Here is a 24,012-nt window from a genome sequence, read left to right on the forward strand (position 1 = left end):
TCACTGCTGTAAATCATCTAGTCCCATCCCCCACCTAAGCAGGAGACCCTATACCCATGATGGCAAACCTATGGAATACGTGCCAGAAGTGGCACACAGGGCCATCTGTCCAGGCATGCCAGTTGTCACCCGTTGCTCTTCCGGGTTCTGGCGTGCACATACTAGTTGTCGTGCACGCAGGAGTGCCGGAAACCGTACGAGCAGCCACCGGGCACGCATGTGCGCACCAGGAAGCTGAGCTTTCGGTTTCCGACACACATGCGTGCCAGAAACCAGAAGACCAGGTGACCGGCGCGCATGCGCACGCTGGAAACCGGAAGCTCAGTTTCCCAACACATAAATGCATGCTGGGGAACTGCTCTTCCGGTTTCCGGTGCTTCCCCGTACGTGCTCCCGTTTCAGCCCTCGGTGCTGAAAAGATTCGCCAAAACCGCTCTATATCATTTCTGACAGATGGCAGTTCGTGTACGGACTTCAACTCCCAGAATTCCCCAGCGGGCACTTTTATGATGTGTGGAAATGGGATGGAAAGCTGGAAAGTTCCAGAAAGTTCCTGGATCTACCATTTAGGGGATCCGAGTTCATTGAAAGGACCTGCTTTTTTTGGACGTGTTCCTTTAGTTTTAGCAAAAGCAAGTGTGGTCTATTACACAAGGGGATCTTGCCAATTTTACTCGTTCGCCTAGTATTTTATTTTGAGCTGTTTTCATAAACAGCCCCCTCCTTTTATGGCTGGGGCCAAACCACAGAGCCATCTCCACTTCGTATCTATTTTAACGTTAAGCCACCACGCAATTCTCAGCGGTTTTTATCCATGTCTCTGAGAAGAGCCATCTCTGAGGGAGGTACATGGAGACACACACAGAGAGACAGAGACAGAGACAGAGACAGAGAGACAGAGAGAGAGTGTTTCCCTGAAAATAAGACCAAGTTTTATTTTCTTTTGGGCCCCAAAATAATCACTCGGCCTTATTTTCGGGGAAGGATGTCTTATTTTCCCCCCCATGCACGGGGGGCACACTCCTTCTGTTTGCTCACGGTGGGGCAGGAGGCTGCATGGTATGCCAGTGCCACTGCCATGAGGCAGGGGTGTGGAGCTGCTCCATGTGCCCCACACTGGCTTACCTCACAGCCCTCGCAACTAGGCCACCCACACCCTGACACCTGCCTTGCCTTGTGGGGGCAGCTCCAGCAGCCCCATCCAGCAGGACCCCGCACGGCCACCGGCCCACTTCTTCTGCTTGCTCATGGCCAAAACGAAGCAGGAGGCTGAGCGACGTGCCAGTCCCACAGCCATGAGGTGGTAGAGCTGCCCCGTGTGCCTGCACTGGTTTACCTCAGGGCCCCTAAAGCCAGGCCATGCCCTAACACCTGCCTCACCATGTGGCCGCATCTCCTACACACTACTCAGCCTCCTGCTCCATTGTGGCCACAAGCAAGCAGAAGAAGTGGGCCAGCGACCATGTGGGCTCCTGCTGCACATAGCTGTTGGTGCGCCTCTTCGAGGCAGGTGTTGGGGTGTAGATGAACTGGGTATTGGGGCCCTGAGGTAAGCTAGTGTGGGAAGCGTGGGGCAGCGCCACTACCACCCTGCCTCCCCTCATGAGCAACCATACGGAAAGTGTTGTGGCCCGTCAGCGGCCTGTGCAGCTAGTAGCTGATTCCGACAGTGAGGAGGCTGGTGTGGTGCTGTGCCAACAGCCTGTGCAGCTGGCGCTCGAGTCGGACAATGAGGAGGCTGGAGAAGATGTGGTGCCAGAGGCAGGGATTCAGCCAGGGCCTTCAGAACCTCCAGAAGCTCCTTTAAGTGAAGAGGACGAAGAGGAGGAGCCTCTTCTTGATGCACGGGCGCGCAGTGTGGCCAAAAGGCAGGAGTGGCTCCTCAGGAGGAGGTCTCCTCGAGAGTAAGGCTTGGGGCTAATTGGCCACTCCCTTAACCTATTTAAGGAAGGACGACGACTGAAGCAATTTGCAGGAAACAACTTTGTTCACTCTCCTTCGCCTCTGGATCTTAGTTCTCTTATCAGTTTCCTGCAAATTGCTTCTGGGCTTTCTGCCAACCATAGTAAGATTATGATTATTTATTCTTTGGATTCTTGTAGGCTGTTAAGAAAGTTAATTAACAGCCTTTGTTTGAAAAAGACTGATTTAATTTAGTAAACTAAGGTTTGTACAGATTGTGTGTGTGCTGCGTTCTTTGGGGTCCGTAGCTGGGGCAGAACAGAAAAGGTGGGTGGCCGGCCAGCTGCACAGGCTGTTAAGTAGGGCTTATTTTTTGGGGGGGAGGACTTATATTAGGCGCACGTGTAAAAACATGCTAGGTCTTATTTTGGGGATAGGTCTTATTTTCAGGGAAACATTAGATAGATAGATAGATAGATAGATAGATAGATAGATAGATAGATAGATAGATAGATAGATAGATATGGTTCAAGACCACAGAGGCATTGCAAAACGCAACCTACTCCATGACATTGTTGGAAGAGAAGAAAGTCTAGGCGTTATTTACTAAAAATTGTGGGTTTGCTCTTGCTGAAGTATCTAGAGAAGACGACTCCAGACCACAATTAGCAATCTTCTTAAATGTCATGTCCAAAAAGATTTCTCTGACATTTAACAGTAAAGCCTGCATTCTCCAGTGGGTAGTATAGTTAACAACCCCAAGTTACACCAGTTTTATAATGCTCATAAATAAGGAGCGTGACGGAGCCTCAGCTAAACAGGGGCTGGGTTTGGCGAGTAGGTGAATGTGTTTTCCAACTGCTCACAAGTTCTTCTGAACATTTTGGCTGGGAAGGGAAGGGAAGGGAAGGGAAGGGAAGGGAAGGGAAAGGAAGGAAGGAAGGAAGGAAGGAAGGAAGGAAGGAAGGAAGGAAGGAAGGAAGGAAGGAAGGAAGGAAGGAAGGAAGGAGATGGAAATGACAGGGAGGGCGGGAGGGGAGGGAGGAAGGAAGGTATGAGAAATAACGTGGGTGTGAATTAAGAGAAGGAAGAAAGGAGGGAGGGAAGGAAGGAGATGGAAATGATAGGAAGGAAGGAAGGAAGGAAGGAAGGAAGGAAGGAAGGAAGGAAGGAAGGAAGGAGATGGAAATGACAGGGAGGGCGGGAGGGGAGGGAGGGAGGAAGGAAGGTATGAGAAATAATGTGGGTGGGAAGAGAAGGAAGAAAGGAGGGAGGGAAGGAAGGAAGGAGATGAAAATGATAGGAAGGAAGGAAGGAGGGAGAGAGGGAAGGAAGGAAGGAGTTTGAAATGATAGGGAGGGAGGGATGAAGGAAGGAAGATGAAATGACAGGAAGGGAGGGAGGGAAAGAAGGAAGGGAGAGGGGGAGGGAGGAAAGGGGGTATGGAAAATATCCTGGGTGTGAATTAAGAGAAGGAAAAAGGGAGGGAGGGAAGGAAGGAAGGAGATGGAAATGATAGGGAGGGAGGGAGGGAGGAAGGAAGGAAGGAGATAGGAAGGAAGGAAGGAAGGAAGGAAGGAAGGAAGGAAGGAAGGAAGGAAAAATATCCTGGGTGTGAATTAAGAGAAGGAAGAAGGGAGGGAAGGAAGGAGTCTGAAATGATAGGGAGGGAGGTATGAAGGAGGAAAAGAGATAAAATGACAGGAAGGGAGATAGGGAAAGAAAGAAGGAAGGAAGGGAGAGAGGGAGGGAAGGAGGTATGAAAAATAACCTGGGTGTGAATTAAGAGCAAGAAGAAGGGAAGGAGGGAGGGAGGGAGAGAAGGGGATCCCAAACCGTCAAACTGATCTCACCTTAATCATCTGAGAAAGGTCACCAGCATCTGCAAGCTCCAGTACAATGTTCAGTTCGTTGTCTTCGATAAACGAATCCAAATACTTGATTATGTTGGGATGGTTCAATTGCTGTCAAAGAGAGAAGAGAGAAGAGGCTGCCTGAATGAAAGGAGAACCTGAGGAGCACCGAAAAACTCAAGGGCCCGAGACTGAACCCAAGGAGAACCCTTGAAGAGATGGTTCAGGCGATGGGAAGAACCCAAAGGAAGCCACCTCGATAGACAGTTCTCCAGCCTCACCAACCCAACGAAGGGAATTCATTCACCGCTCTCTGGGTCAATGTCTCCACTGTCCAACTGGGGAAGCTCTTCAGATGTTTCTCCTAACCTTCGAGGGATGATGTTCTGACCCAGCCTTAGCAGAAGCAAGAAACAGACTCCTTGGCATGAAATTTATTTACCTCTTGTGAATTAATGGCATTCACCCACCGAAAAGTCCAAGCAAGAGTCCTGCAAGGAGTTAACGGCAGCAACAGACCTTATCGTTTCCTTGCACATGGAAAGGCTGCAAATTAAGTTCTGGCCAGCAGTCTTTGATGCACGAAACACCATGAGCAAAATCTTCAGAAATGCGAATGGTTGTCTCCTACGACCACCCATCCCCTTTCCTTCTATTTATTCCCCAGCCAGGGAGGGGCCATTCAATGTCCATGTGTGCTTTGCTTCCCGAGTCGACTCCTTGTCCTCCGTTATTCTCCTCTCCTAACTGTTCTGCGCATATGTGCATCTGGAACCGGCCCCAGCTTTTCCTCCTCCTCCTCACTCATCTCAGCCTCCAAAGGCAGCTGCCTCTCCGGTGGCTGGGAAAGGTCGGACGGCCCTGGCTCTATCTCTGCGTCCGATGCACAGCATCCATCACAGCCTTCCCCAGACTCCAGAACTGCCCAAGTTCCTCCCCAACCTCCTCATCGTCCGAGTCTGCCGCCAGCTCTGCTGGCAGCTGGCGGGCCACAACAGACATTTTCTAGCATTCCACCAAGTCTTCTCCTAAGGAAGCCCCTTCCATTCTTCTTGATAGGGCAGGGGGCTATCAACCTTAAATACTCAAAGAGCCATTTGGATCCATTTCCCACAGAAAAGAAAACACCAAAAAGAATTCGGTGTCACTCACTTCCACCAGTCACATTCATTCATTCATTCATTCATTCATTCATTCATTCATTCATTCATTCATTTATTTATTTATTTATTTATTTATTATATTTCTATACCGCCTTTCTCCCGTAGGACTCAAGGCGGTGTACAGTCAAGAAAAATATAGATACACAAACATCATAAAATTGCTAATTAAAATTATTATTATAACATAGTTTGGCCCAATTAAATAGAACCTAAAATTAGATAACATTTTAAAAACGTTCACATGTTTGTATGTTTAGCCCTGCCTGTTGGAACATCAGGGTCTTGAGGGCACGGCGGAAAGCACGGAGATCAGGGATATTCCGTACCTCCGGGGGCACTTCATTCCAAAGGGCTGGAGCCCTCACAGAGAAGGCCCTCCCCCTGGGTCGGCATAATTTGACTGACGGTACCCTGAGTAATCCCTCCCTGTGAGAACGAACTGGTCGGTGGGAGGCTATTGGTGGCAAAATCTCATAGGTACCCAGGTCCTAAGCCATGGAGCGCTTTAAAGGTGATAACTAACACCTTGAATCGCACCCGGAAGACCACCGGGAGTCAGTGCAGCTCGCGTAGGAGAGGTGTTACATGGGCGTAACGAGCTGCGCCCATAATCACCCGCATGGCTACATTCTGGACCAGTTGGAGCCTCCGGGTGCTTTTCAAGGGGAGCCCCATGTAGAGAGCATTACAGTAGTCCATACGGGAGGTAACTAGGGCATGAGTGACCGTGCGCAAGGCGTCCTGATCCAGAAAGAGTGATCCCCCTTAGCCACGCCTACCCAGCCGGTCATAAGGGCAGAGAACCGGTTGTTAAAAAACAACGGGAACCACAAAACCCTTTTGACGTATCTCTTTCTCTCCTCCTTCTCCCCTTCCCTCCCCGTCTCTCTACCTCTCTCTCTGTATCTTTCTATGTCTCTCTTTCTCCCCCTCTCTCTGTATCTCCCTGTCTCTGCCCTGGCCGCTTCTCCATCCCCCACTTCTCAGGCCCGGCGAGGAGTGACTGGAAGGGAAAGGCGAGGGGCGGGGCCAGCCAGGGGTGGGATCACCTGACAGGGAGCCACAGCAGAGGGCCCAAAGAGCCACATGTGACTCCAGAGCCGCAGGTTGCTGACCCCTGTGAGAGGGCTTCATTTCTAGCGCCCAGTTGCCAATGTGGCAACCTCCACTAGCTGGCATCCTTCAAACTTTAATCAAAGCCAAATAAAGAGGAAGGGATGACTCCTCGTCTTGTAAAAACAATTAACCCCATTCAGGCGGCTTCAATTTGCATTCCTGTTTTTAGTAATCCTGTCACGCTGCTGACTCATTTCTAATCTCCTGCTATTCTTTTTTTTTCTTTTTTCCAGAAGTGTTATTGCCAAGGCTCATATTACTCCACTCGACTGCTGTTCCCCCCAAGTGTGTAACTTAGCATTTTGCCTCCGTTAAATTTCTTTGCTGTTCCTCAACTGCTTGTCTGCGACTATCGAAGGTAGGAAAAAGACGTATCCCGAGGACACAGATGTCACCAATTACCTCAACGGAGGAAAAGCCTTTTCCCCCCAAAATTACCTGGAAAATCAACTCTGCCCCCAAGCATATCTTAGGTATATACCGCGTTTTCCCAAAAATAAGACCTCCCCTGAAATTAAGCCCTATCATACTTAATTTAGCATGCACTAAAATAAGCCCAGGGGTCTGCAACCTTAAATACTCAAAGAGCCATTTGGACTCATTTCCAACAGAAAAGAAAACACCAGGAACCACAAGACCTAGGTGGGCGTGGCCAACTCGATGTCACTCACTTCCACCAGTCACATGACCCCCCCAGCCACGCCTACCCAGCCGGTCATTAGAGCAGAGAACCAGTTGTTAAAAAACACCGGGAACCACAAAACCCTTTTGACATATCTCTCTCTCCCCTCCCTCCCTCTCCCTCTCTCTCTGTATCTATGTCTCTCTCTCTCTCCCTCTCTCTCTGTATCTCTCTATGTCTTTCTCTCTCCCCCTCTCTGTATCTCTCTATGTCTCTCTCCCTCTCTCTCTGTATCTCTGTATCTCTCTCTCTCTCTCTCCCTCTCTCTGTATCTATGTCTCTCTCTCTCTCCCTCTCTCTCTGTATCTCTCTGTCTCTCTCTCTCCCTCTCTCTCTGTATCTATGTCTCTCTCTCCCTCTCTCTGTATCTCTCTATGTCTCTCTCTCTCTCCCTCTCTCTCTGTATCTCTCTATGTCTCTCTCTCCCTCTCTCTCTGTATCTCTGTCTCTCTCTCCCTCTCTCTGTATCTCTCTATGTCTCTCTCTCTACCTCTCTCTCTGTATCTCTCTATGTCTCTCTCTACCTCTCTCTCTATGTCTCTCTCTCTCTCCCTCTCTCTCTGTATCTCTCTATGTCTCTCTCTCTCTCCCTCTCTCTCTGTATCTCTCTATGTCTCTCTCTCTCCCTCTCTCTCTGTATCTCTGTCTCTGCCCTGGCCGCTTCTCCATCCCCCGCCGTCACCCTTACCTTCTCAGGCCAGGTGAGGAGTGACCGGGAGAGGAGGGCGAGGGGCAGGGCCAGCCAGTGGTGGGATCACCTGACAGAGAGCCACAGCAGAGGGCCCAAAGAGCTGCATGTGGCTCCGGAGCCGCAGGTTGCTGACCCCTGCCCTAGCCCCTAAAATAAACCCTAGCCATTTTTTCTGAGGTCAAAAGAAAATAAGACCTGGTCTTATTTTGGGGGAAACACGGTATGTATTCGCAAAACTTTATTTCCCCAAGAAACAAAATGAACTTAAGAGTTTGCTTGGAATCACTTTTCCCTCCCTTGCAATTATCTTTTAACTTTTGAGACTTTGCAATTATTCCCGAGACAGAATCAGAAGCATCGGGAACCACAGCTGTCAATCTAATGCCCCCGAGAAATTTTACCCTTGGGTAAAAAAAATCTCCCTCGCGAGGCACAAAATTAAGAAATGTGTCTCGTTTTCAAACTGTGCTGCCTGTGGTGAAGAACAAATGAAAACGAAAGTCACTTTCACAACTACAATGACTGCGTTTCTCATTTTGCAGCCAAGAAAGGAACTTCCCAGCTTCTGTTTTCTGCTTAAAAGCCAACAAAAAGAGAATTGGGGAAAGAACGAGGCTTAAAACAAGCCGACTTTGCGCTGGCACTAAGCCATGGCTTCCTCAAGTCAACTGAACTGACATCATCAGCCTTATGACCCACCAGCTGAGTCACTCATGAGGAGAAACATGCTTGGAGAATGAAGAATTCTTGCCAATGAGAATCAAGTCAGAACAGCAGATGTCCTTTGAACATGGTGAGGGCCCCAAGGGATTCTGGGACCTGTAGTCCGGAGGCCTCTAGCGACTGGGTCAGATTGCACTAAGTTCTTACCAAAATAGGGTCCTTCTATGCAGAACACATCTATGGACCTTCATCTACCCCAACAATAAATGTTATGCATTGCTTTCCTTCAACCACTGAATTGTTGGATCAAAACCATCCTCTCCAGCCAGGTCTTCCAAGGCAAGGCAAATAATTTATTACTAATACTACAGTGGTGGGATTCAGCCGGTTCGGGCGAAGCAGTTGTTAAATTGCTGGCTGGCTCCGCCCCTCCCCTCCCCACCCCTTCCAGGAGTCCCCATTTGGCTTCCAGGTAAGTGCAGGGATGCCTAATAGGCCCAAAACACGGCGCGGGGAGGTGGTACGGCCCCCCTGAGGCCTGTTTTTGCTCCCAGGAGGCTGCAGAGAGGCCTACTAAGCCCAAAATGGAGCACAGGGGGGCACTGTGCCCCCCCGCAGCCCATGTTTGCTCCCAGGGGGGAGCAGGAGGCTGAGTGCTGCCTGCCACGCCCACCATGGCCACGCCCACCCAGCCAGTCATTAGGGCAGAGAATAGGTTGTTAAATTATTTAAATCCCACCACTGTAATACTAGTAATAAGCTCAGATCCTTGGTAAAGACTCGATAGACCAAAATGCTCTTGCTGCAAGAAGATCGGCCAGACTTGACTACGAGCAGCGGCATGACAAAAGTAGCAACAATGGCGCATTGGAAGACCTGCAAGAAATATCATTTGCCTGCAAGCAAGAACTGGTGGGACCATAAAATAGAGAAAGTCATAGAAAATGTAGAAGTTCAACTGCTCTGGGATTTCAGAATTGAAACAGATGGGCACCTGCCACATAACATCCTGGACTTAACAATTGTCAATAAGGAAGACAAAAAAAAAAGTTTGGAGAGTGGATGTGGCAGTGCCTGGAGACAGCAGAATAGAAGAGAAAGAACTGGAGAAGATTACAAAATACAAAGGCCTACAAATAGAAATAGAACGACTGTGGCAAAGGCAAGCAAGGGTAGTACCACTACTAATAGGCTCCTTGGGTGCAATTCCAAAACAACTGGAGCACCATTTGAACATCATTGGCATTGACAAATTCTCCGTCGGTCAATTGCAAAAGGTGGCTTTACTCGGAACAGCTTCCATCCTGCGACGATATCTGTAACACCGTCAAATATCCAGATTTGCCTATCCCAGGTCCTTCGTAAGGACTTGAGAGGTAGACAAAAATGCCAAACCCAGTCTGAACATCTGGCTCACTATGATATTACCACTACTACTACTACTACTACTACTACTACTACTACTACTACTAGGCTCCTTGGGTGCAATTCCAAAACAACTGGAGCACCATTTGAACATCATTGGCATTGACAAATTCTCCGTCGGTCAATTGCAAAAGGTGGCTTTACTCGGAACAGCTTCCATCCTGCGACGATATCTGTAACACCGTCAAATATCCAGATTTGCCTATCCCAGGTCCTTCGTAAGGACTTGAGAGGTAGACAAAAATGCCAAACCCAGTCTGAACATCTGGCTCACTATGATATTACCACTACTACTACTACTACTACTACTACTACTACTACTACTAATAGGCTCCTTGGGTGCAATTCCAAAACAACTGGAGCACCATTTGAACATCATTGGCATTGACAAATTCTCCGTCGGTCAATTGCAAAAGGTGGCTTTACTCGGAACAGCTTCCATCCTGCGACGATATCTGTAACACCGTCAAATATCCAGATTTGCCTATCCCAGGTCCTTCGTAAGGACTTGAGAGGTAGACAAAAATGCCAAACCCAGTCTGAACATCTGGCTCACTATGATATTACCACTACTACTACTACTACTACTACTACTACTACTACTACTACTACTACTATTATTGTTGTTTTGTTGTTGTTGTTGTTGTTGTTGTTGTTGTTATTATTATTATTATTATTATTATTATTATTATTATTATTATTATTATTATTATTATATTATGAAGTATGCTTATGCTGTTGCAGCCATTATCACTTCTCGACTTCCCAAAGGACAAAGTGGGGAGGGGAGGGTGAGAAGGAATGCTCACTTCAGACTTCAGACGTCAAAGGAGGAGCTGTGAGAGCCAAGGACACATCTGCAGGTGTTGGCCAAAACCAGAGAATTTTTCTCATAACAATACAATGACACTCAATCAGAAAATGTGACCTGCACTAATAGGGTGGCGGGGTGGGTGGGGTGGAGGAATTCTATCAGTGGTGAAATCCAATTTTTTTTTTACTATCGGTTCTGTGGGCGTGGCTTGGTGGGCATGGTAGGGGAAGGATATTGCAAAATCCCCATTCCATCTTCATTCCTGGGGGAAGATATTGCAAAATCTCCATTCCCCATGGGGGTCAGCCAGAGGTGGTATTTGCCAGTTCTCCGAACTACTCAAAATTTCCTCTACCGGTTCTCCAGAACCTGTCAGTACCTGCTGGATTTCACCCCTGAATTCTATATTGCAATTATATGGATTTGCGCAGGAATTAGTTAGAGCTGGTTTTGCCTTCAGTGGTGCCGAAACAATGTATTCAATAAAGTTTTGCACTGAGACATTGGCAAGCCTCGAGTGTGTTCACTTTGGTTGGGCTCGTCCGTCAGGACGGTGACACTATTATTTTCTGCTCTTCTGCATTTCTCTGCTCACTGCCTCCGAGTGCTGTGGGGATGGAAATCCGGTCGAAATTCATCGCTGGTTCTCCTACAAGCTACACCACCATGTTTTCACTGCTGTCCCAAACGCCACCAGCCCGTCCCAAGAGCCCTCAGCTGCTCTTCAGCTGTTCTACCAACATCTCCAGGATAAATAAGGGGGCCAAATCTATGTGCCCCCTTTCCCGGTACCCAGGCAGCTGCCTTAGAAGCGAAGGAAGCAGGATGGGACCTTTGCATCAGCCCCGTCTTAAGTGCAGAGAAGCCCACCAGACTCCAGTTTAGGCAATCAACTGCCTTATTTTATTTTATTTTTTTAATGCCGTCTAAAAGTCGGATGGCCTGGAATGTCTGATTTGTATGCAAAGAATGCGCTCGTGGAAAAGCATTCAAAAATAAAGGCAGCCACTAAATAAAAGCCGGAATGCTTATAGGCAAGCTGTTGATTATAGCTACATTACGGCTTCCCCCCCTTTTTTCCCCGGCTTCCGAATGGGCTACTTTCTGTATCCTCGGAGGCTTCAGCACCTCTTCAATGGAGACATCTGCTTACGGAAGGGCTTCAGCCTCTGAGAGAGAGAGAGAGACATCATGTTCTGATGCCATTTTGTCCCTCTGGTTCCTAAAATTAGAAGTGTCATGCTGCCAAGCAGGAATTGGGGAAAAAGACAAAAGTGTAACAGTAGTTGGAAGGGAGCTTGGAGGTCTTCTAGTCCAACCCCCAGGGGACCATATTCCCCTATTTCAGACAAATGGCTGTCCAATCTCTTCTAGAAAGCCTCCAGTTTTCCACAATTTCTGGAGGCAAAGCTGTTCCAAATGATTGATGGTTCTAATTGTCAGGAAGTTTCTCCTTAGTTCCAGGTTGCTTCTCTCGTTGATTATTTCCATCCATTGCTTCTTGTCCTGCCTTCAGGTGCTTTGGAGAATAGCTTGACTCCCTCTTCTTTGGGGCAGCCCCTCAGATATTGGAAGACTGCTATCATGTCTCCCCTGGTCCTTCTTTTCATCAGACTAGACATAACCCATTGGAACAAACTTGGGGCCATTTCCACTTCCATGCTGGGAAGAGTATGAAATCTTGTATCAGCCATGGGCTGGTGACACCTCATCTCTACATCTTGGTAGGCAATGTGGTTCAAGCACCTGGAGGCCATCAAGAATGGACTCAGATTAAAACCCACGAAAAAAATGAGGTGGCTTTGGGTCTGTGGACCGAATCTTGCAAATGGGGCCAAGAGCAGAAAAGTATTATGAGCCACGGTGGCGCAGCGGTTAGAGTGCAGTACTGCAGGCTACTTCTGCTGCCTGCAATTTGGCGGTTCGAATCTCACCAAGGCTCAAGGTTGACTCGTCCTTCCGTCCTTCCGAGGTGGGTCAAATGAGGACCCAGATTGTTGGGGGCAAGAGGCTGGCTCTGTAAACCGCTTAGAGAGGGCTGTAAAGCGGTATATAAATCTAAGTGCTATTGCTATGAATGATCTCTCCACTGGATTAACATCAGGAAGCAGCTGCAGACTGTTTGGGATTTGAGCTTCTGAACTTCTGATTAAAAGCCTGGAGACTAAAACCTATGAAGAATGGTTGCAAGGTTTAGATTTGGCTAGTCTAGAGAAAATAAGGAAAGGGTTTTTTTTTTTTGACATGATAGCAGTCTTCCAGTATTTGAGGGGCTGCCACAAAGAGGAGGGGGGGGTCAACTTATTCTCCAAAGCACCAGAAGGCAGGACAAGAAACTATGGATGGAAACTAATCAAGGAGAGAAGCAACCTGGAACTAAGGAGAAACCTCCTAACAGGGAGGACAATTAACCAGTGGAACTGCTTGCCACCAGAAGGTGTGGGTGCTCCATCACTGGAGGTTTTTAAGAAGAGACTGGACAGTCACTTGTCTGAGATGGCATAGGATCTCCTCCTTGACTTAGGGGGCTGGACTAGAAGACCTCAATGACCCTTTCAGGTCTATTCTGATTTTGATCCTTCACTTCTCCTGCGACGTTTCCACCATCATTCCAGAAGGCCTCGAACCCTGCCCGTAAGTCGGCCGTCTTGAATACGTAGAATGTGCTTGAAAGCTTTGGTGGAAGTTACGCCTCTCTGTCCTTCATCCCTGGTTCAGAGGAGCATCGCAAGAGGTTGGTTTAAACCTGCAAAATCTGCATACAGGTGTGCTTTTGGCCAAGGGGGCCCTTCAATTATGAGTGAGGAGACGGAGTTATTGATTTGACAAGCTATTAGCTCCGCGGGAGCTCCAGAGAGCGAGCGGTCCAGTTGCTGATGCAACAGATCTAGCCATCCACTTAAAAACCTCCGAGTAAAAACCTCGTATAGCCTTGCCCTCCGAGAACCCGATGGGAAAACTCTTGGCACCTGCATCAAATTATCAGAAAAGTGCTGACCTACCACACATCGTTAAAAAATGGCTTCCCGGCCTTGACGCGAGGAGCTTTTGCTCCGATGTGGCTTGGGCCCTCGGAAGAGGAATTTACGTACATCTTGGTCAGATAATCTGTCAGGTTTGATCGGGATGCTCTTTCGAAAACTCGGGATGGATTTGAAAGAAATGCCCCATGGGGAGAATTTACTAATGGATCCCGGGGAACATTTGTAACAGAATATGACTTCCCGTTGCGGGTCGAGCAACAGCTCTTGTCAGGATTTGACCGGCAGAAATGACGCTCTCTAATGCTTTCTAACAAAATTGGGTGAGGCGCAGAAAGAGGCCGACTGAAAAAAAGGACCCCATCCGATTGAGAAAGATCTTCTGAGGCAACTCCGGAGCTCTTCTCACTGGATCTTCAAATGGGTTAAATGGGCGTCTAACTTGGATAGACGGGTTCGTGGCTTCCTTCCTTGAGGCCAAACTGGTTTTCTCCCTGGTACCGTTTTGGCTACATGAAGGACAAACCACCTAATTGATCCTAGGGGTGGGCTTCAAAAATTTTAGCAAGGCCTAGTCGGCCTCCTGCACCATGGTGGGGAGGGCATTTTTGCCCTTCCCGGGCTCCAGAGGCTTTTCTCGAGCCTCCGGGAGGCGAAAACAGCCTCCTCAGGCTAAGGAGGCCCTCTGGAGGGAGGAAACAGGCCCGTTTTTTCAGGTAGGCCCATTTTTCACCCTCCCCGAGCCTCCATGCATGCCCTGCATTTACCTGCATCCAAAACGGGCCGCGTGGGGACTCAGGGAGGGGCAGGTGGGGCCAGTCAGGAGTCAGATTTGGGGGTGATTCTGAACTGCACAGAATCTTAGCTAGAGGTTCTCCCAAACCTCTGCGAGCCCCTAGCAGCCCACCCCTGCCATAAAGATCGACTATCTCTACCACAAAGATCCTAGATTATTGTCTACGGAGACTCTTAAGTCATCCAGGTCATGGTTGTCCCAAAGGTATTTTTTCAAGAGGCAACTGGATTTTCTGGGTTTTTTCTTTGAAGACGTTTCGCTTCTCATCCAGGAAGCTTCTTCAGCTCTGACAGGATTCTGACCTTCCATTCCCCACCACCGTCCAGTCAGAGCTGAAGAAGCTTCTTGGATGAGAAGCGAAACGTCTTCAATGAAAAAAACCAGTTGTCTCTCGAAAAAAACACCTTTGGGGCTCGCAGGTTGTTGATGTTTCCAAGATGTTTATCCATGCAGACCGCCTGCCACATGCCTTTTAACAGACAACAGATTAACAGAGTTGGAAGGGACCTTGTAGGTCATCTAGTCCAACCCCCTGCCCAATCAAGAGACCCTACACAGTTTCTAACAAATGGCAGCCCAATCTCTTCTTGAAAGCTTGAAATACTCTAATCAAGGGATTGCGAAAGAAATTTAACAGTAAACAGCCTAATCAAGGGAACCCCGTAAGAATACTCCCCCGCGCACTAACAGGAGCAAGCCATTTGAATATAAATAACATAATAAACCCCCCTGCCTTCTAGCACTGATGATATTACCTACCGTATTTTTCGGAGTATATAGGACGCACCGGACTATAAAACGCACTTACCTTTTTTGGTGAGGAAAACAAGAAAAAGAAATCTGCCTCTGCCTCCCAGCAATTTTGCCTCGTTGCAGCAAACAGCAAACAGCCTGCTTTATTTTCATTTTCGCTTTCAGCATAGCTGGATTAGCACAAGAAAAAAGAAATCTGCTCCCAGCAATTTACCTCCTTGCAGCAAGCAGCAGAGGCCCCCCGCAAAACAGCTGAGAGCAGAACAGCTGAGAGTCAGGAGGCCGATCCAATTGACTTTTGCTAATTAGGCCGTGCTGAAGCTGAAACGAGCTGTTTCTTCTTGCTGCTTGCTGCAAGGAGGTAAACTGCTGGGAGGCAGAGGCCAAAGGGTGGGGGCCAGTGGGTGGGCGGGGCTACATTCGGTGTATAAGAGGCACCTAAATTTTCACCCCCTTTTAGGGGGGGGGAGGTGCGTCTTATACTCCGAAAAATAAGGTAGTGGGTTGTGAAACGTTTGGAAGAAAATCACCAAGCTCAGAGAGCACCAAAGAACCCCACAGTTCAATCCTGAGCTATCAATATTCTCATGGTCTATTGGTATCAATTTCATAAATACAGGGACCGAATCAGCGGTGGGTTTCGCATTATGTTATTACCGGTTCACCGCATGTGCGCATGATTGCTTCGTGCACATGCGCGCCCGGTTCGCGCATGCACCTATCTTCTGCGCATGAACTTTGCTTGCATACGTGCCTTCCGTGCATGCGCCCGGACTCAAAACTGTGCCTAAATAGGATGGCATAGAGCCGGGGCAGGTGGGCAGGCCCACCTGTGATTTCCACTACCGGTTCGGGAGAACTGGCCCGAACCGGCTGAATACCAACTCTGGACCGGAGGCAAACAGATGTTCATTTCACAGAGATCTAGGTCAAAGTCTTAACTTTGCCCAAGCGAGGACGTTGTTCAGAGGCCTTAATTAAATCCAAAAGTGGAGAGGAGGAAAAAAAAAACCCGTTAGAAAGTGTACAAGGCATTGGAGAGGAAAGTGCTAATTATCCCCGTATCATCTCCGTACATTTTTCTCTTCACAGCCCGGCTAATGCAATATTCACAACTTAACATCTGGTTTCCTGGTGAGGTTGACACGGGAAGATCTGTAGCTGCCTTCAGGCATCTTACACGGGTGGGAAGATCTTGATTCCCTTGTCACCCCGAGCGCTCCCGGTTTCACCCACCCCTTGATCCTAACTGGTGTGGACATCTTGGATGGGCTCCATCCCATACCATCTGGGGAAGCATCTTCCCCCTGCAGCTTTCTTGGGCGGAAAATTAGCACCGTCACATTGCAGCTCACCATCCCCGTCTTTTGATCTGGCAACCTTCGCTTTCCCGTCACCTTCCACTTAGCGCCTCTCGCGGAAAACCAGCTCGGATGCGGCCTCCTCCGTGGGCCAAATGGGTGCCGGTGGAAGGCTGCATTCTTTCCTTCTTGGAAAAGGAAGGACTCGCCAGTTCAGGACCATTGCATGGCGTTTGGGTTCCTGAGGTGCTCCGAGCTTGGTGGGTTTTCCTGCGGTGCACGGATGAGGTTTGTCTAAGCCTGGTCACCACACATCTGCAGGAGAACTCATCAAGCTCAGAGAACAGCATGAAGTACGCAATCTCTTCTTGTTGTGCCCCGCCAGCGGCCTGCGTGGATCGTGGCTGATCCCGACGACGAGGAGGCTGGTGTGGTGTTGCGCCAGCAGCCTGCGCAGCCGGCGCTCACGTCGGACAGCAAGGAGGCCGAAGAGGATGTGATGCCAGAGGCAGAGACTCAGCCAGGGCCTTCAGAACCTCCAGAGGCTCCTTCAAGTGGAGAGAGCGAAGTGGAGGAGCCTCTCCTCAATGTTCAAGCACGCAGGGCTGCCAAAAGGCAGGAGTGGCTACCCAGGAGGAGGAGGTCTCCTCGAGAGTAAGACTTGAGGATAATTCGCCACTCCCTTAGCCTATTTAAGCCACACTCAGTTAGTAATTTCTTGCTAGAAACAACTTGTAATTATCATCAGAGCATTTTTGGAAAAGTCTTATCATATCTTGTTTTCTGGGCTGGTTGCCAACTTTTGCCGGACTTTGGTTTATTCTTGCTACTTAATAAATTTGATAAGGACCGTTGGTGTGTGTCAATATCCTCGGGAATCGGGAGCTGGGGCAGAACACTTCTCTATTCTGACCTAGGCTTCCCCAGCAGCACGAAGCCGAGTCCTCGTCCCGATAAACCCCTTTTATTTAATTTACAGTGAATTCCTCTCCAGCAGAGTCTTTCCTCTCCCACAGTCTTTCAAGATAGTTCACAATTACCGACCTTTATCAGGCTTGGAGAGTAGCCAGGCTGATATCTTTCAGACACCAAGAATACAGGAATGAACTAATCGTCTCCTGCAAACACCCCTCCCCTTTCGCTCCTCTTTTATTCCCTATGGGAGGGGCCATTCATTGTCCACTTGTGGCCTTACTCCCAAGTCGACCCTTGTTCTTTAGCTATTCCCTTCGTCTGGCAACTCTGTGCATGCCCACACTGGAAACAGGCTCCAGCTGTTCCTCTGCCTCACTGATGTCTGACTCCGAAGGCAGCTGATAACCGTCAGACGGCCCCGGCCTCCTCTCTGCCTCCGACGCAGAGCCCTCATCAGAGCCTTCCCCAGACTCCAGGACTGGCCCATGTTCCTCCCCAACCTCCTCACTCTCTGAATCTGCTGCCAGATCCGCTGGCTGCTGGCGGGCCACAACTGTTGTGGCTCCGTTACCTGAGCCTGTGTTATCGGAGGGAGAAGGCTCCGAACATGAAGGAGAGGAGTTGCCCAGGCCTCCCTCTCCAGGACCCTCCTCTCTGGCAATGCCTCAGGTGTCTCCTGAAGGAGAAGAGATTGACCAGGAGCCAGGTATCTCCTCACAGTCGGACAGTGACGGAGATAAGTCTTGGCTGGATTCACGCCAGCGTTGGAGAGACAGGCGCGCACAGCAGAAGAGGAGGCATGCCAGAGATTAGGCTGAGTCACTGGACCACAACCCACAGGGGATAAAAGGGGGTGAGGTGGCCATTCAGACTCTGTGACGGACAAAACAAACTACTAGCGAGTCACATTGTATCTCTGAAACAGCGTTATCTGCCTTGGATTTAATACGGACTGGACTTGACAATTCTTGAACTGTGTGTATCTTGTTTGGGTTATCTGTCAGAGGAACAACCCCTCCCTCTGAGTAAAGTTCTTGGCAAGCAGCTACTGGGTTGCTGCCAAGCCTCTTATCGAAAGAATTTGTTGTCTGCCAGTTTTATTTAACCCCCGGCTGTCTGTTTGTGTGCGTGTGTGAGACGGGGACAGAACAACAACATTCTCTAGTAGGGAAGCTATGGGTCTGTTTCTCCCAAAGGTGCTTTCCCCTCCCCCCAAGAGGCAACGGGACTTTCTGGTTTTCATTTGAAGACGTTTCACTTCTCATCCGAGAAGCTTCTTCAGCTCATTCGCTTCTCGAAACGTCTTCAGGGAAAAACAAAGGAAGTCCAGCTGCCTCTTGAAAAAGCACCTTTGGGACAACCATGACCTGGATGGCTGAGGATCTCCATAGACATGGGTCTGTTTCAGCTTCCAGTGGGGAGAAAAAGGAGCTACAGTTATCCCAGCCCCGTGATGATCGAACCTATGGCACGCGTGCCGGAAGCAGCATGCAGAGCCATCTCTCCGGGCATGCGAGCCCGTTGCTCTTCCGGGTTCTGGCGTGCCAGCCAGCTGGTCTTCACTTACGCGGGAGTGCAGGAAACCGGAAGAGCAGTTGCCCGGTGCGCAGGCATGCGCCAGGAAGATGATCTGGTTTCCGGCGTGTGCATGCGCACTGGCCACTGGTCTTTTGGTTTCTGGCATGCATGCACGTGTGAAGACCAGCGGTGCGCATGCACGTGCCAGAAACCGGAAGATCATCTTCAGGGCGTGCGCATGCACACCGGGCAGCTGCTCCAGGGGTGAAATGCTCCCGGTTTGCGTAGCTCAGCTGGGATCGTCAGAGGCTTTTAAAACCATTTTTTCTACAACCTCTTCTGCCGAAGAGGTTATAGAAAAATTTTTTTTAAAAGGAAAAAAAGCCTCCGCCAATCAGGCAAGTCAGCTGGGATCGTCAGAGGCTTTAAAAAAAAAAAGAAAGCCTCTGCCATCAGGCAACTCAGCTGGGATCGTCAGAGGCTTTTAAAAGCATTTTTTCTACAACCTCTTCAACCGAAGAGGTTGTAGAAAAAATGCTTTTAAAAGTAAAAAAAAAAAAAGTTGGCCATGCCCACACAGTCATATTACCCCCTCCCCCAAGCCATGCCCACAGAACCGGTGGTAACAAATTTTACATTATATTCATTTATTATTTATTTTATTATTCGTATTTCTATGCTGCCCACTCTCTGAGGACTCTGGGCGGCAGACACCAAAGACAGCATACTAAATAGCATATTGCCCTCAACAATCTGGGTCCTCATTTTACCCACCTCAGAAGGATGGAAGGCTGAGTCAACCTTGAGCCGGTGAGATTTGATCGGCTGATCTGCTGAATTAGCAGTCAGCTGAAGTAGCTGCAGTACTGCACTCTAACCACTGCGCCACCTCGGCTCATTTCACCACTGGGCTGCTTTTCTTGTTTCCGGCACGCACGGACGTGCGCACGCTCCGTTTTGGCACTCGGTGCCGAAAAGGTTTGCCAACGCTGTCCTAGCCCAAACAACGACAAAAGTGGCGTGCTCTCCTTGAGATAGATCTCAGTGGACCTCACTTCCTGTGAGATTTCTGCCACGAGCCATCGGATAAAAACAACCAAACAACTTTTGCAATAATAGATCAAGGAGCATCATGCATTCTTGACTGCCTCTAAACCAGAATTTAGAAGCGATTAGGACAGTTTTTACCAAGGCATCTGATTTTTTTTTTACCATCCTGAAATTAGCTCCCAAATCATGCAAGGAATCAGCAGGTCTTTTGCCAAAGTCTACCTGAGCAAAAATAAGTTCTTATCAATGACCGCCGTTTATTTTTGCAAGGGCTTCACAAACAGACACGATGCCAAAGATGAGCGTCGAAAGCAATCGGAAGCTCGACCTCCTCCACCGTCCCAGGTAATTGTTGAAAATAAACCATCTCCGTTTCAGTAAGCATTCAATTTTGGAGGGATTCTTACCTTCAAAAGATCAATTTCTTTAATGCAATCTTGTCTGGCCTTTGCGTCCATCATCTCAAATATCTTCAGAAAGAGAGGGAAAAAAAGTAGCACGTTTAAGGACCAAGACGAAACGAGTCTCTTGCAATTTTCAAAAAGCTCTAACCCCAGGGGTGGGATTCGGGCTACGGGCCTGGTAGCTCAGCAAACTAAAAGCATTGTGATTAACACCAGCTGTCTGCAATTACTGTAAGTTCGAATCTCCCCAGGCTCAAGGCTGACTCAGCCTTCCATCCTTTCTAAGGTGGGTAAATTGAGGACCCAGTTTGTGGGGGCAATAAGCTGACTTTGTATAAATATACAAAAGTATGAAGGCTATTGCTTAACGCATTGTAAGCCGCCCTGAGTCTCCGGAGAAGGGCGGCATATAAATCAAATTAAAAAAAAAAAAATTCAGTCAGATCGGATGCGAATTTTACATCTGGTTCGCCGAACCGGTAGTTGCAAAGACTGGCTGGCCCTGCCAATCCTGCCCTGCCCCTCCCAGGAGTCTCCACGTGGCCCATTTTGGATGCCAGGTAAGTGCAGGGCCTGCGCGAAGGCTCTGGGAGGGTGAAAAATGGGCCTCCTGGAAGTTCCGGAACTCTGGAAATGGGCCCGTTTTCATCCTCCTGGAGGCTCAAGAAAAGCCTCCAGAGCCTGGGGAGGGCAAAAATGCCCCTACCCGGCCATGGTGCCGGAGGCTAAGTAGGCACGCCCACCATGGCCACCCGAGCAACTGGGCAGAGAACCAGTTGCTAAAATTTTTGAATCCCACCTGTCTTAACCCCCTTCCCTTTTCAAACCTGCCTGTACCCCACTCCTCACGATTCTTACAGGCTTAAATAACATCCACATATAAAGCAAAAAAAAAAAACCCTAGCTACCAATACAAAGAACAGCACGCAGTTCGTTAACTTCTCAAGTTTTCGACCTGAAAAAGTAAAAAACACGAAAATCTGAAGCAACTGCCATCCGTAACTGGAATGCAAATTTTGAGAATATTTGCTGAATGTACCAAACATTTACAAATAAAAGATCTAGCAGGTTTTATCACGTTACGATGGTTTTCTGTTGACAAAATAAATGTGTTTTCTTCTGCATGTCACATGGACTAATTGGAAAACAAAAGGCTCTTAATGCCAAAATCCATTTTTGGAGTTCAGCTGATTATATCTTATTAATGGAAGTGGATGTACCACTCTCAAGGTAGGCCTCTACTGGACGTGCAATGATTTATTCAACGGCTGTTTGAAATGACCACGGTGCTTGGGAAAAGTGACTTACGACTGGTCCTCGTACTTATGACCATCACAGCGTCCTGTGGTCACATAATCGGCAAGCAGACTTTGTTTTTCTTTGAAGAGGTTTCACTTCTCCTCCTCCGAGAAGCTTCTTCAGTTCTGACTGAATGGTGGGAACGGATGGCTTTATATTCAATCAGAACTGAAGAAGCTTCTCGGAGGAGGAAGAGCGAAACCTCTTCAAGGAAAAACAAAGTCCTTCGGGATAACCATGACCTGGATGGCTTTTGAGAATCTCCACAGACGTTCTTACCTGTACTTTTTTTAATGCCACCGGTTTTCTGTCCAGAAGACAAGTCGCTCTGTAGACCTCGCTGAATTGTCCTCGCCCAATTTTCTTCTCAATCTGAAAATCTGCTAAAGTGCAGCGATAGAGGTGTCTCTGCTTGAGAGAGGGGAAAAACAGCAACGGACGGGATTAAATTCGTGCATATTTTATGTGGGACACGCCAAGGGGAAGACATTGCGTGAAGTCAATTTTACATCGTCGTCTTCTCCGTTCGGGTTTCCCTTTTTTCTAACACCCGCTGAAAAATATTATATCTCAAATGCTGGAAATGCCATCAGGTACCAGGATCGTATTATCATCTGTGGTGGACGTCTCCAGAAGCGAGAAATTATTGGGTTAAAATCCGAATATGGTTAGAGGAAATGATACAACAAAGTTGATTTAAAACCTGAACTGTTCCTATTGGGTATCTTACCAGAGAAATATAGTAAATACTTATTTGATTATACCTATTGTTAACTGCAGCGAGAATTGTATTTGCGCAAAATTGGACAGCAGAGAAAATCCCTTTAGAGGGAGAAGTAATTAAGAAAATATTGGAATGTGCAGAAATGAATAGATTAACATTGGTAATTAAAGAAAAGGAAGAATCGGATTATTTTAAAATATGGGGGCAATTACATCAACGGTTAGAGAAGAGATATATATAAAAATTTAGATAATTGATGAATTAATATAAACATAAGAAGTTTGGGAAGGATGATGTAACAATCTAAATGAAAATATAAAGGTGTGATAGAAATATCATATGAAAATGATGGAGGAAGGAGGAGAAGACACAAAATATGTACTCAGATGAAATACTGAACGATTAAGTATGTATTGCTTGTTTGTATGTATGTTTGTTTAAAAAAAAATAAAAAAAAACTTTTTAAACAAAGATATTATATTTCACTCTGCAAAGACACCAAGGTTTCCCTGTTCCAAACTTCAAACGAATTCAGGATGAAGTCTGTAAATAACTATAAAGCTTAGGGGTTCGTTTTCTGTGACCTTCATTAAATGTTTCTTCCCTAGGACAGAAGGAAAGGAACATTTCTCTCACACGAGATATGATGTTTGTAATCAGAGGACTTCACATACTGTAACAACCAGTTCGCCCAGCATCGGAAATGTGATGCGTGCAGCGTCACAAAACACAGCAATTCGCTCAGGTGCGCCATCCACATGTGTGTGACATCAAACAACATGGCAATTCACTTGCGCGTGCCATCTGCACATGCGTGCAACGTCAAAAACACAGCAATATAGGATGGGATTGCGCCGGACAGGTGGCAGATCGTCACTACCCATTCGCCCAAACCGGCTGAATCCCAGCATTGTTTGTAATGCAGAAGGAAATATTCTGGGTTGTGGTCTTTTTTCTATCTCCAATTGTATTATTTTGGAATTTATGGAAGCAGTCTTCCGCAGAAAGCCCTCTCCTCAACTGATTTACAGGAATTTGAGAAGAATGTCTGAAGTTCCACCACCGCTACCAGAAAAGCATTAAGCTAATATGTATTTCTCAACAGGGAAAGATGCAGAGCACTCTTTATTCTCAACCTCAACAACTTGAAGATGTTGGCTTTCAACTCCTAGAGGTCCCATGCTGGTTGGAGGAATTCTGAAAGTCGAAGTCCACATATCTTCAAGTTGATGAGCTTCAGCAACAATGGCCCAGAGAAAAAGCTCACGTTTCCTGGGTTCCGTCAGAGATGGGAGCAGCCGGTTCGGACCAATTCGGGCAAACCAGATGTTAATGTTATGTCCGGTTCGGCGAACTGGTAGTTGAGATGACTGGCTGGCCCTGCCCCTCCCACCCCTCCCCTCCCCGGAGTCCCCACGTGGCCCCTTTTGGATCCCAGGTAAGCGCAGGGGGCGCGTTGAGCTAAAGGAGGTGGAAAATGGGCCTCCCAGAGGCCTGTGGAGGGTGAAAATGGGCCTATTTACAGCCTCCAGAGAGTCTCTGGAGCCCGGGGAAGTTGAAAACGGGCCCTCCACAGCCCATATTTGCTCGCGGGAGGCCTACTAGGCCCAAAACGGGGCAGGTGAGGGGCGGTGCCCCCCCCTCGGCCTGTTTTTGCTCTCAGGGGGGTGCAGGAGGTCAAGTGCTGGAAACCAGGAGACCAGCTCCCTGGCACACATGCACGTGCCAGGAAGCTCAGCTTTTGGTTTCCGGAGCGCGCACATGTGCTGGCCAGCTAGTCTTCTCGCGTGCATGCATGCTAGAAACAGGAAGACCAGGTGACTGGTGACATGTGCCTGCCAGAAACCGGAAGTTCAGCTTCCCGGTGTGCACATGCATACCACAGAGCTGCTCTTCCGGTTTCCAGTGCTCCCATGCACGCCCATGGACGCTCCCATTTTGGCACTCAGTGCCGAAAAGGTT

General features: G+C 48.2%; 1 protein-coding gene across 4 annotated transcripts in view; it reads right to left on the reverse strand.

The window, feature by feature from the left end:
• Nucleotides 1–24,012, reverse strand: part of NEK6 (NIMA related kinase 6) — a 95,574-nt gene that overhangs the window by 23,338 nt on the left and 48,224 nt on the right. For 2 of the 4 annotated variants that reach the window (XM_087879890.1, XM_087879892.1), the window contains exons 3-5: nucleotides 21,606–21,734; nucleotides 20,031–20,093; nucleotides 3,756–3,866 (exon numbers count right to left, since the gene is read on the reverse strand). In XM_087879890.1, the coding sequence (XP_087736016.1) occupies nucleotides 3,756–3,866; nucleotides 20,031–20,093; nucleotides 21,606–21,734 (303 nt within the window). Of the gene's footprint in view, nucleotides 1–3,755; nucleotides 3,867–20,030; nucleotides 20,094–21,605; nucleotides 21,738–24,012 lie in introns of all 4 variants that reach the window. The other 2 variants (XM_087879889.1, XM_087879891.1) reach the window with 1 other exon arrangement.

The sequence above is a fragment of the Pantherophis guttatus genome, chromosome 16 (genome assembly GCF_059756535.1).
Source record: "Pantherophis guttatus breed Tessera chromosome 16, ASM5975653v1, whole genome shotgun sequence".
Lineage (NCBI taxonomy): Eukaryota > Metazoa > Chordata > Lepidosauria > Squamata > Colubridae > Pantherophis > Pantherophis guttatus.